The 13,506-nt window shown below is 32.1% G+C and overlaps 3 protein-coding genes and 2 pseudogenes across 5 annotated transcripts, besides 5 other annotated features; 3 read left to right on the top strand and 2 right to left on the bottom strand.

Annotated features, from left to right (window-relative positions):
* Positions 1-5,897: part of a mobile genetic element that runs on past the window's edge.
* TVAGG3_0700610 (organellar and viral DNA polymerase type B) lies at positions 65-673 on the bottom strand (the record flags this gene model as incomplete). The annotated part of the gene is made up of 1 exon (XM_051243377.1): positions 65-673. A coding segment is annotated over one exon (609 nt), but the record flags the coding sequence as incomplete, so codon positions are not given.
* TVAGG3_0700600 (uncharacterized protein) lies at positions 691-1,467 on the top strand (the record flags this gene model as incomplete). The annotated part of the gene is made up of 1 exon (XM_051243376.1): positions 691-1,467. The coding sequence occupies one exon, from the start codon at positions 691-693 to the stop codon at positions 1,465-1,467; it is 777 nt and encodes a 258-aa protein (XP_051089963.1).
* On the top strand, positions 3,623-4,472 carry TVAGG3_0700590 (annotated as a pseudogene). The gene has a single exon. A coding segment is annotated over exon 1 (850 nt).
* On the top strand, positions 4,752-5,032 carry TVAGG3_0700580 (protein of unknown function, DUF4107 family; the record flags this gene model as incomplete). The annotated part of the gene is made up of 1 exon (XM_001296828.2): positions 4,752-5,032. A coding segment is annotated over one exon (281 nt), but the record flags the coding sequence as incomplete, so codon positions are not given.
* A 19-nt stretch (positions 5,898-5,916) lies between the features above and the next one.
* Positions 5,917-6,696: a mobile genetic element.
* Position 6,697: 1 nt separating this feature from the next.
* Positions 6,698-7,986: a mobile genetic element.
* Positions 6,778-7,890, bottom strand: TVAGG3_0700550 (annotated as a pseudogene). Its single transcript has one exon. A coding segment is annotated over exon 1 (1,113 nt).
* A 1,130-nt stretch (positions 7,987-9,116) lies between the features above and the next one.
* Positions 9,117-9,952: a mobile genetic element.
* A 907-nt stretch (positions 9,953-10,859) lies between these two features.
* Positions 10,860-10,897: a mobile genetic element.
* Positions 10,898-13,506: the final 2,609 nt, after the last annotated feature.

Below are 13,506 nucleotides of genomic sequence, written 5' to 3'. Positions count from 1 at the left end.
AAGCATTTTTAACGTCATTTAAAACTTCTTCACCAAGTACTGCCCATATCTTTCCGATTTGGTATTGAAGAACTCCATATGAAGCAGCTGTTAAACCAGTATTTATAAGGTCCCATATCCATGATTTAGCAGTTTTTCCATCCTTTCCATCCTTTCCATCCAAACCGTTTTCGCCTTGAGGTCCTTGTATTCCTTGTATTCCTTGTATTCCTTGTATTCCTTGTGGTCCTTGAGGTCCGGTGTCACCCTTCTCTCCTTTCAGTTCATCTTTATGTTCGTTATAATATTCTAATGTCATAAGGTGTACATCATTACTGCTACCAGCAACGCCGAGAATTTGTTTCTCATTCATGACTAAATTCTTTAGGCATTTAATGTTGTCGTCAAATCGAAAGCTCTTTAACAATTCAATGAGAACATTTAATACTTTCACTAATGAGGCATCTACTGTAGAATTTATATATTGCACCGTTCCATCATTTATAATAGGAACTTTACTTGTTGTAATGAATGGGTCATAAGTGTTAAAAGTATCGAAATCAATGACTTTTTTAGTTTTTCCATCGTCAATGACTAAATCATTGCCTTCAATGGTTAAAGTTGAGTTTTCGTTTACTAGTTCATGTGCTCTTCTTGCTTCATTTGTTTCATACGCATATGCAGCAATAGTCATATTTTAATGAGAATAAAATGTTGTTCTATTTGCAAAGTACAGACCCAAACGAATATGGAACAGTAAAGCTTCAAACAAACTTAGGTCTACAGAATGAAGCACTTGCTTTCAGAGTTGTTGACTTCAATACTATCGCAACTTTTGTCATAACAGATGAAACAGATTTCATGGAGTTTGAAATAGATGGAAAGAAGCACGAAATAAGATTTCACAATAATGTAGAATATAAGATGGAAACATTAGCTGGAGTGTTAAATGCTCTCATAAATACTACAATAAACAAGGATAACGAAGAAAACTTAATGAATGTTAAACTTATTGCAGGAGTTTTGAAGTTCAGTTATGCAAAGGAGTTTAAGATAACACGAATGAGTCATAGAGTTCAATTGCTTCTGGGAGCATACCATATGACATTTCCTTTGAAAAGTGTTGACAAAACGATTGAGATGAAATCTGTTCCATACGTATGTTATGGTAATTGTTTATACATTGAGTCAAAAATAGCTAATGTCACAGGTATTTCAGGAGTTAATAGTAAAGGTTCAGTAGAATATAAATCTTTCTGTTATGCAGTCAATTCAATGTTCATTCCAAACGTTCCTGTCATAGCAACTCATTTAGGTAAATGGATTCGCATTAGTCCTCATAATTTGAAAGACATGCAATTCAGACTTGTTGACTTTCAAGGCGAGCCTGTAGAACTGAAGGCACCAGTGCGAATGACTGTTGAAGTTGACTTTTTAGAAAATATTAAATGCAACAGCTTACAAGAGAACTCAGAGCTAAAAATATAAAGTATGAATGTTATGTATTAGGTCATGAACTTTGGTTATTGCTGTTTGATGAAACAAATGAGTTAGTTATGTCAGTCAAGAGAACAGAAAAAGGCGTCAAAGGCGCCGAGCGCAAAGCGCTATATTGTGTTAGTGAAAACTGCACCAAGTCAATAAGATTAGGTTTGCATTATGAAGATGAGTTCGATACTGTTGAAGAAGTTTTGGATAGATATTACAAATTGCTTTAATTTACTAAAACATATTTCAAGCAAAGTTTATATTCTGTTGAAAGTTTTGTATACTCGTTCGAATATTTATACTTAAACTCAACTCCTGTAGTTCCTGGTGTTTCAATGATGCGGATGTTACCTATTTTCATGAATGGTGGCGTTTGACCACAGCATTCGATTTCAGGGTCGAGATAGTCAATGACACATTGTTTCCTGTTATTCGTGATAACATTTTCAAGGTCCTCCTTTGTTAGAATTATTTGGTTCTTGCTTATAAGATTTGTCAAAAGCTTCTTATCGTCTTTGAGTAAAATTGTTTGGTATAACTGAAGAAGGTAATGGTCTACGTTATCTGAAGGATTTGTTTGAACATTTATGTAAGGTTGTCGTTGGCTTCTCTTGAAAGAATTTGGTCCAGTGGTGGATACTCTAACTTAACATCTGATGTAGCGTTAGCGTTTGAAGCTGAGTTTAAATTCACGGATTTCAGTTCTGGTTCTTTTTCTTTCAAACACTCTGAACTATAGTTCTTTATGACAATATTGTTTGTCGTTCGTGAGTCAACATTTGATGTTGGTTCAATTGGAACATTAACGGCACCAGCTAAGATGGATTTGCTTCTCATTTCATATAGAATAAAAACCTTTTATATGTATGAAATGAACAATACACTCGACAAGGGTTTGAATGTAAAGCTAACGAATGAAAATATTGTTGAATTCACTGAGACAGGAGCTGTGTATAAAGATGTAGAACTACTGAACAAAAGAGCTAAGGGAAGAAGCAGGAACATGAACAAAGGGTGGAAGCCTATAAAAATTTATGTCAATGATGGCTCAGGAGGTTCAAACATAAAGTATGCAGAAAGTTATAGAGTTTATGCTCTCAAGGGAAAAGCCTTCATTTAAGAACAGCTATTCTAACACATATCCTCAAAAGCTAACGGATGGGAAGTGGATGATATGAATGACAGCAAAAATATTAACAGAAATGGCGACAGAGATGCATGGAATTTGTTTACCATCAGTCAATTGAAGGTTAAACTTTAAAACAATGTTGGTCGTTCCCATGGAATATTTTTGACTTTAATGGTATTAGTCATGATATGAATCTCAAGGTATGAACGAGGAGAGATGAGAGACTTATATGCTTCCCAAATTTCTTCAAAAGGTAATGTTATACCTGACTGTTTCCAAATGAGTTCAATATCATAACGTGAGAAACCTTGAAAGATAACGAAGTCAGTTATGAGACGTTTTATGTTTAAAGCTAAAAACCTCCATGTTTGCATAAGTATTGCTACAGTTAAATGGTAATGTCTGACTTTAGTTATGATGTTAGCTAATGGTGAGTCAGGTTTTGACACTAAACCTTTTCCGGCGAAGTCGTCACAAACGAGCAGAGTGTTTGATGGATATTTTTTGAAGGGGTATTTTGAAAGTTTTGACAGAATGTAGTTTGTAGTCGTTTCATATCGTAAACTCCTGAGTATGACGTAAGTGGTGTTTGTCAATAATTCTTTCCATCTCCTCAGAAGTCTTTTGCATTCCTGACTGTATAAATTCAACGATGGCATAATATTTTCTTACGTCGAATGTAACGTTGAAGAAATTCAATGAGTTCACTGTCTGGAACTTTAACGACAGAGGCTTGAACTTTTGACATAAATGTTTTCGCTGTTGAGTCCATAGAGTCTGAAGTTGCTGATATAATGATTTGGTCATAGTAAGAGTCGTTTCCTAAACGCTCTGTTATGAGTATATGACGAATTAAATTAAATGTCTTACCTGAACCCATCTTTCCACAATAGAAATAACACCATTTGAACAGAACTCATAATCTTACTGAAAGGAAGAATAAGAGAAGAGTTAAGTTTGTCTGTAGTTTCATTCATGTCTTCATCTACGTCATGTATTAAATGCTTCATTTTATCTCCATTAAAAATGCAAGTCAGAAATATTCAGAACATAGCACCGAGTCTAACTGACAAGAGTATAAAGATATACTATGAACATGTTATGATGAAACCAACCAAAATTCAAGAAAGTCAGTATACTTATGAATATCCAAGACACTGGGTAGAGTATGTAGGAGGTGAGAAAGCTATTGAAATCAGACAGGTTCGAAGTATTCCAGCAGGAAGAACAATATTATTGAAGAACTTTAATGTTTTGAGATATAATGATGAAACAAAGAAGCAAGATAGTTTCCTGTTGCTGTGTATGTGAACTAGATACAGGAGATGACATGAAAGTTTTTAACACAAAGCTTCAAATGGTAGTGAGAGAACAACTGACTGCGGAAGGACATCCATTACCTTCAGAAGTTACCATAGCATATAATTTTGAAACAAACTCAATAGATTTTAAAGTCATCTCTGCAAAGAAGTCAGGTTTTACATTTAATGAAGCAGATGTATATTCGAATGAAAACTTCAAAGCTATTGCATGGTTAGATAATGACGATTGCTTTAAGAAAATATTTAAATTCAGTGACTCAAAGATGTCAATAGATGACCTTCGTGGAATGTTACCATCGACGTTTACAGTTGAAGGTCAGCAGGATTGCTTACAAGATTGTCAATTGGTGGTATTTGGTCTCGTGAGAACATTGTTATAAAATCCAGTATAAGTGAATTTGCTGAAGAATCTATATTATGTCTTTCAAACTACATGTATTCGCCACCGAAGCATTATAGTATAACAAACTTTGTCAGTAAGTTTAACATAAGACTTGTCGAACCTTCTTCAATGAAAGATGTTGTGCTACCTAAAGATGGAAAGGATGGACTCATTATTGAGATGATTTTAATAGCATATTAAATGAGCTTGTTCTTGAAGGTCATTCATGATGAAATAACTGTTGTAGAAGATGTTAGCAATTGTTCAGACATTTTGAAGCGTATAGATGATATAAGAAATAAGTTAGATAGACCGCAAAGCGGTGAGGGAAGCCCGTGAGAACGCTTATGTTTCATTGACTTTCTCCAGTAACGAGAACTTTTATGAGATAATATTGAAGAGAGATGATTTTAATATGGTGTAAATGGTAGCTTGGGCAGCTTTAGGCGCAATGGGAACAAAAGCATTAGCATTTGGAGCAAAAGCACTTGGAGCTTATGACGCAGTAAATAAAATGAGTGGAGGAAGGGTTTCGAAGACATTAGATGCAAATAAAGGGAAGATTGGAGGCTGGGTTGCAAAGAAGTTAAGATTAAATAAAATAGGGCTCATAAATAAAGCATCCAATTTGGTTGCGACTGAGTCAGAAAATGCTTTAGGAAAGGACGATGAGTTTGCAAAACACGCAAAAGACTTTAATGACCAGATGAAAGGTGAAACAATGCATTTAAATAGAGTCGATGGAACTCTTCTCCACCAGTAGTTCTTCCGTATGGTCCTATGGAATGTATGGAAACCCTTACGAAAGACCATTTACCCATTGACTGGTGGAAGTAACTGGTATCATTACGGACGAAGAAGAAAGACAGTCAAGTTGGAGACAGACGTGAAGAAAGCAACTAAAAAGAAACCAAGGAAGAGAGTTATAAAGCAATGAATTCAACAGGGTGAAAAGAGGTGAAAAAAAGGTGAGATCTCACCGCTTCACCTAAATTTATTTTTGCGCTATGTTTTCATACGTGTGGGAGTGGTGATATCATTTATTTTTTTATTTTATTTTTTATTTTATTTTTATTTTATTTGGATGTAAATGACGAAAACTATTGAGATAACAAACTACAACGGTCATGAGTTCAAGAATTTGTTCTTCGTTCCTCGTGAAAATACATTCTATCAGATACGAGGGAGAAAGGGTAAAGTTAGTTTGAGCGTTTATGAAGGAATGAAGAATGGAAAGTTTATACAAGCATACGATACAAACGGTAAACGTGTTTCATTAGCTTTGTCAAAACTTACTAACATTTATTTTGACAGTGATTTTGACCTATATGAAGAAGAAAGTGAGTCAGAAGATTATGAGCTGTTATGTGAAGCACAGCAATGGGAAGCGCTGCAATACTTTTGTAAGTGAGAACGTTTATTTTTACAGTAGTGAAGTCGTTTGTGAAAACGTTAGTGAAGTGAAGTGGTTGGCGGCTTTGTAAATATTTAATGTTAAGTTAGTGTTGTCGTTGTGTTGTAAAATATACGTTAACGGTTTTGTAAAGTGTCAAATTCACATATCAGGGGTAAGGAGACGCGCAGTGCCTCAGTACACTTGATAACCATACTAACTGATCTTCATGCGGTGTGTTATTATTGTACTCCCAAATAAAGGCAGGAATAGCCTGAATGCTTTGGCAGCGCTCCAATGTCGGCCAGAATCTCTCAATCTTCCCATTTTGGTAGGGAGAATGAGAGTCTGTATGCTGCCATTGGACGCCCCAAAGATCAAGTAGATCTTGAAAGGCGCCCCTATTTTCTGAACCGTTGTCGGTCCAGAAACAATAAGGGGCGCCAAATTCAATGAAGGCGGAAGCCGCAACGTTTGCTGTCGTCGCTGCCAGCATATCTGGTATTTGTATACACGCTAGGACTTTGCGGCTAAAATCGTCGATTATGCCATAAATATACTGGCCACGAACACCCCTAAAATAATGAACATCTGCGTGCCAGATAAGATTGGGTGAAAGCGCCCAATATCTTACTGCTGTTTCTGGCCCGGCATGCTCTAATCGCGTCTTGGTGAAATGATTTTCTTTGAAGTATCTGCGTATTTCTCTATAAGATACATCAATTTGTTGTAATTTCAAACGTTTCCATTGTTTTGTTTGACCACAGGGAAAGGCCCAGTGGTCATGTATCACAGCAAGAGCTTTGATTTGGTCGTAGGGATTGACCCTACGACCTTTCTTGCCTTTAGGCAATGGGATATTCTGTAAGCTAAATTGATTTTGTAAAAAAGATTTTGAAACATCTAAATATTTGAAATCATTTGATTGAAGGGTTGGGGTGATGGGAACATGGGTGCAAGCTTCTTCCCATGTCATTTTACCTTCTTCAATCTGATTGGAAATATAGGGTGTCCAAAGGTGTGTTTAGCACAAACCTGAATACTGCGAATAGAAATAAACAAGTTACATATATATAAAGTTTATTTAAATATAATCACCATTGGATCCAATCACGCGTTCGCAGCGATCGATCCAGGCTTGAAAGACACGCTTTAAATCATCATGAGAAAATTGCTCAAATTGCTCTCTTACAAAATTTTCAAGATCATCTGGACTCGCGAATTCGCGTCCTTCAGCTCTCTTTTTTAGCGTGCCGAATAAATAAAAGTCAGAGGGTGCAATATCAGGTGAATAAATTGGGTTTGGAACAACTTTGACATTGTTTTCCACCAAGTAATTCATTACCTTATGACTTTTGTGAACTCTTGAATTATCAAAATGAATTGCAAACTTTTGTTTTTTTGTTTGGATTTCTCAAACTCATCAGAATTGATAATTTGAGTAAGAACATTGTCAATTAGATACTGAGCATTCATCGTATTAGGTTTTTGAAGAATATCAATTGCGATGATGCCATTCACGCCCAAAAAAACCGACAACATCATCATTGGTGTGTCAATTTTTTTCTTCGGGAATGTTTGCGGATTTTCATCCTTCGGGATCCACATGATTTTGGCTTCTGTTGCATATTGAAACCAAGACTCGTCCCTGTTACTGCGAAACTTCTTGGATTGATACGCACCCATATAGAGAGGAGCTCTTTCGAAGATTGGACTCTAGATTTTTTTTGAACTGAATTAAGGTTGTGCGGAACCCACGTGTATACGCTAGTTTGTAGTTCAAATAATTGTGCAGATAATAATGACTGTTGTACGTGGTATCTTTGTCATCTCCTTATCCTTCTGAGTGATGCTCTTGGGTCTTCATCTAGCGCTTGAAGAATTGCTTTGATTTTTCTTTGATCCGGCGATTTTTTGTCAATTTTTATGATGGGCGCCTTTTTTTGTTCATGAAGTGATACATCCTAACATGATACGTTACAGTGGAATAGCTAGGATCATCCATACCGAAGCATTTTACCAATGTCTCGTAGATTTTTTTACAGTCTTTGCATTTTTTGCAAGAGCGAGGATGTTCTTTATGATTCATTAAAAAAATGAAAAAATCCGCCAAAATTTCCCGCGAAACCGCCTCTTTCTCAAAATTCATTTTATATCCCAGCATGGCGCCAAAATACAACATACTCATCATATACATATATTCATATTTTTTATTATATATTTATAATCAGCATATATCTCCTTTAATAGTCTCATATAGAGCGCTGTGCTAAACGCACCTTTGGACACCCTATACCAATTAGGTAAATTCGATCTACATACCCTTTGTAAGGATTCATTCTAATGAAGTACGTTAACAATCAAAATATCCTATAAGTGTCTAGTATGGAATTCAAAAGAATAAAGAAAATGGTAACGTAAATAAACGTATTATGAAATAATTTATAATTAAAATGAAAAAAAGAAAAAATAATAAGTAAAGTGACTGGAAATGAAAATGAAAATCAGTGTACAGTTTTATTTTTTCTCGCTGTGAACGTATTCGGTCTTTTTTTTAAAAATTAATTTTTTGTTAGAGATAAAGCTAAAACTCGTAAACAACTTCTTTATGTCTAGAAAATTCTATCTTGCCTTTTATTTTTTTCTCGCTGTGAAACGTATTCGGTCTTTTTTTTAAAAATTAATTTTTTGTTAGAGATAAGAGCTAAAACTCGGTAAACAACTTCTTTATGTCTAGAAAATTCTATCTTGCCTTTTATTTTTTTCTCGCTGTGAAACGTATTCGGTCTTTTTTTTAAAAATTAATTTTTTGTTAGAGATAAGAGCTAAAACTCGGTAAACAACTTCTTTATGTCTAGAAAATTCTATCTTGCCTTTTATTTTTTTCTCGCTGTGAAACGTATTCGGTCTTTTTTTTAAAAATTAATTTTTGTTAGAGATAAGAGCTAAAACTCGGTAAACAACTTCTTTATGTCTAGAAAATTCTATCTTGCCTTTTATTTTTTTCTCGCTGTGAAACGTATTCGGTCTTTTTTTTAAAAATTAATTTTTTGTTAGAGATAAGAGCTAAAACTCGGTAAACAACTTCTTTATGTCTAGAAAATTCTATCTTGCCTTTTATTTTTTTCTCGCTGTGAAACGTATTCGGTCTTTTTTTTTAAAAATTAATTTTTTGTTAGAGATAAGAGCTAAAACTCGGTAAACAACTTCTTTATGTCTAGAAAATTCTATCTTGCCTTTTATTTTTTTCTCGCTGTGAAACGTATTCGGTCTTTTTTTTAAAAATTAATTTTTTGTTAGAGATAAGAGCTAAAACTCGGTAAACAACTTCTTTATGTCTAGAAAATTCTATCTTGCCTTTTATTTTTTTTCGCTGTGAAACGTATTCGGTCTTTTTTTTAAAAATTAATTTTTTGTTAGAGATAAGAGCTAAAACTCGGTAAACAACTTCTTTATGTCTAGAAAATTCTATCTTGCCTTTTATTTTTTTCTCGCTGTGAAACGTATTCGGTCTTTTTTTTAAAAATTAATTTTTTGTTAGAGATAAGAGCTAAAACTCGGTAAACAACTTCTTTATGTCTAGAAAATTCTATCTTGCCTTTTATTTTTTTTCGCTGTGAAACGTATTCGGTCTTTTTTTTAAAAATTAATTTTTTGTTAGAGATAAGAGCTAAAACTTTGCAGACAACTCCCCCATGTCTAGCAAATTTAACATTCGTCTCCCATTTTTATATATTTGGTTTAGAATGTTCGAAAATGCGTAATATGGTCATTAATATTAATTGAAAGAACCTTGAATTAATTCAATCTGATCTCACAAAATATTTTAAATTACAAACTTTGTAGTTTGAATAGATAATTAGTATTAAACTCAAATAACTAGTTTATTTTTGAATAAAAATTATTTGAATTTATTCAATTTTGTGAATTTTCCTTCAAAAATCAAGTTTAAATATCTTATTTGCCATATAATTATAAATACAATGAAACATATTCGAAATTGAAAAGAACGACTTTTTCTGTTCTTTCAATCATTCAATTTGAATTTTGCAATATTGGATTTCTCATTAAATAGCTATTAAAAACAACAAGCAATTTAACTTACATTCAAATTTATTTGTGTTATATTCAATCTTCTCAAAACTTATAATTTTCGGCTATAGCATGATTATATGCTATATAATATAATAAACCTATAATAGTATCATTCTTTCAATTATTTGAAGAGAAAACCGAAAAAATCTATTTTCGGTCTATAACAGTTAGTTTATTTTCTCGATGAATATGCAATAAAATTTGATTTTTACCTTATCAATATACTTCATATAATATACACATGTTCATGTAAAAACTTTTTTCCAAAATCCTCAGGAATTAAGGAATTTTTGAATTTTAAGAATTTTTTTCGAATTTTTTCGAAAAAAAAATATTTTCAGAACAGCCTTAACGGCTAAGATTTAGGAACAATGTTAAGTATCAAAAAGAAAGGAGGTCTGATATAGACAACATATATCGTTGAAGGTTGAAAAAATCTCTAATATTTGAGCCCAAAATTTCAAATTTTAATTTTTTGAAAAAAGAGGCCACCCGTATGTACGTTTATTTTATTTTAAATGAAGGATGAAATCTCTATTTTCGTATTAAATCATTTCGTATACAATGGATTCAAAAATCTCTATACATTTCATAGTTGGAGAAATTTGAATCAAATTTATTTGCATCACATAATGATTTTCTACTATTTATTATTTAATATAAAATATTTTATTCGATTACTGCTTTTTCAAAAAATTCTATGAGCCGAAGGTTCAATAATTGTTTACATTCAAATACAAAAACTAGTTCTCAAAACCGGTAGAATGAAATCATATTCCAGACTTGTTTATCATTCGAATTAACAAATATTTTTCAACAACGTGGTCTGTCAAAAAAATTCAAAAAACAGATTTTATGAGAAACTATGTTATTCACTATACTGAACCAATTTTTCATAAAATAATTTTTGAATTACACTCATCCATTCAATATTTTCCTATCTACATTTATCCTTAATAGGTACTATACGACCATATTTCGCAAACCAAATTGATTAAATCACTTTTGATAATACGATAAATTGACAAACATTAGAATGAAAACCCATCAAATTTCCATACTAAGTTCTTTTGTTCTAAACAGAAATTCATCAAAAGTGACACCTCAGAAAAGCTAAAATATTGAATTTTTGGAACTTTTGATAGAGCACGTTTTTAAATATTAATTATAGTGAATGTATATTTTGTAAAGATCCTTTTTAATAAAAAATAAAATTTTGAAGAAGAACACAAAATCTTCTGAAAAATAATATCACATAAACTCATATTATTTTCTAATATATAACTATTTTATATAAAAATCAAATTCAATGATCTTAAAAGCGAAGGATAAACCTCAAAATTTACGAATATAATGAGTGGGAATATAATGCTTATCTATCATAAAACCATATGAAATATCAATTTTTGCTTTACGCCTAATTTTTGACGACAATTAGCAAAAAATGTTAAATGTTAACACTCAGTCCATTTGAATATGAAAAATAAAATTGACTTTGATTAAATGTTTTTATTTATCATGCAATTCTTCTTGCGACCAAAGATTTGAATAAAAGTTCAAAAAATAAGATAGCTTAAAAAATAATATACGGTAGTGTTTACTAATAGATGAATAGTATATAAATTCTATTAAAATGGATTTGATCCAAAAAAATATAAAACCAAAAATAATTGTTATAATTTAAATGAAGAAGTAATTTAAAACGATTTTATTTATGATCAAATTTTATATATTTTTTTGGATATATATGAAAACTTTTTCCCCATTATATTCTTGTGGAAAAGTGACAAATAGCAACTTTGACCCTCTCTCCATCAGAAACTTGTAATTTTTATGAATTTCAGATTTTCTTTTCATTACTGCTTTTCTTAATAGGTCAAGTTCTTATTTACGTTATAAAGTATGATATTTACAAGTATCAAGTTATCGTGTTTTTTGAGAAATTATGAGAAACAAACAAAAATGAAAAAGATAGGAATAGCAATGAATAGTGATGTGGGAATAGAAAATGTAAGAGATATGAATGCAAAGCAATCAGTATTTAGGACATTGACCATAGATTTCGAAAAAAAAATGCTGCATATTGAGCGAAAACTATGATTATATTATAAGGCTGTCATTTAAAGCATAATGAAACTATTCCCTTTTCATTTAATCGAATAAGATAGTAAAGATTTTTGAATTAGCTAGAAACTGATGAGATGTTTTCACAAATCAGATTTTTAATCTCTATAATGCATAATTCACTCAATATCTCAATTTTGATATTGCGAGATATTTTTGCTATCGGTTTAGCAATTTTGACACAATAGCAAGAGGGTTCTATAAGCATTATTATCAACGTAGAATCTGAATAAAAAAAAAAAAAAAAAAAAAAAGGTAGTGGGGCTTCCAGGCACTTCGTGCCTTCTAGCCCTGATGATGTTTAATATAAATGAAGTTTTTATTCGGAAAACCTTCTTCTGGGTCGAAAACATTATATAATGTGTCACTTTTCACAAATTATATATGTTTTCATGTTTTGTCAAGACTTCTTCGTAAATGTTTTGTCAAGACTTCTTCGTAAAATCAGACAAAAATAAAGTTTAGGGTAGAAGGTTAGATCTAACCTCTTTTCTAACCTCTTTTCTACCCTCTTGAATTTTCAAGACTTCTTCGTAAATGTTTTGTCAAAACTTCTTCGTAAAATCAGACAAAAATAATGTTTAGGTGAAGAGGTGAGATCTCACCTGTTTTCTCACCTGTTTTCTCACCTCTTGAATTTTCATGATTTCATCGTAAATGTTTTGTCAAGACTTCTTCGTAAAATGTTTTGTCAAGACTTCTTCGTAAATGTTTTGTCACTTTTCTGTCACTTTTCAGGAAAAAACATTTTTATATATATATAAATGAATTTTACAAAACCACCGTTACCGTTCTTTGGAAATAAGAGTAGATGTAAAGATATTATATTGAGAGAACTTAAGAAACTACCGAATGGTCTAACATTTGTAGATTTGTTCGGTGGAAGTTCTATATCCCATTTGTGTCATATAATATTCCCAGACTCAAAGATTATATGCAATGACTTCGACAACTATATGGACCGTCTCAAACATATTCCAGACACAAACAATATATTGAAAGAGTTAAAAGAAAAGATACCTATAGGTAAGATGGAACGATACCATTAGATAACAAAAATATTGTGAGAGAGGTTTGAAAAAAGCAGAATATATAGACTGGGATACGATATCTGCTAGACTATTATATAGTGGTTCTATAAGAGTTCATGACATTGAAACACTTATGTCAAAAGTTTTATATTTAACTATACAAATGTTTTCAAAGAGGACATAGAAAAATATATTGAGGGTATAGAGTTTGTGAGATGTCATTGGACAGATTTGTATGAAAAATATAAAGACAAGGAAAATGTTTTCTTTATAGTGGACCCGCCGTTCTATAACACATGGGATTTTCAATACCAAGTAGACTGGACTTTGAGAGACTCTTTAGAACTTTAGACGTTATACATAACCATCCATGCTTTTACTTTACATCCGATAAAAGTGGTTTGGAAACCGTTATGAGATGGCTAGAGGACATACATGACTATGAGTTTATATATGACAAGATAGAATATGAGAGAGGTCCTATAAACTGGAGAAAGTGTCACAATAAAGAAATTTTATTAGTAAGTAAATGTGGTTTGAAATAGGACTACTTGTTTTAGGTT

The sequence above is a fragment of the Trichomonas vaginalis genome, chromosome III (genome assembly GCF_026262505.1).
Source record: "Trichomonas vaginalis G3 chromosome III, whole genome shotgun sequence".
Lineage (NCBI taxonomy): Eukaryota > Parabasalia > Trichomonadida > Trichomonadidae > Trichomonas > Trichomonas vaginalis.
This window is presented reverse-complemented; position numbering and strand designations above follow the sequence as displayed.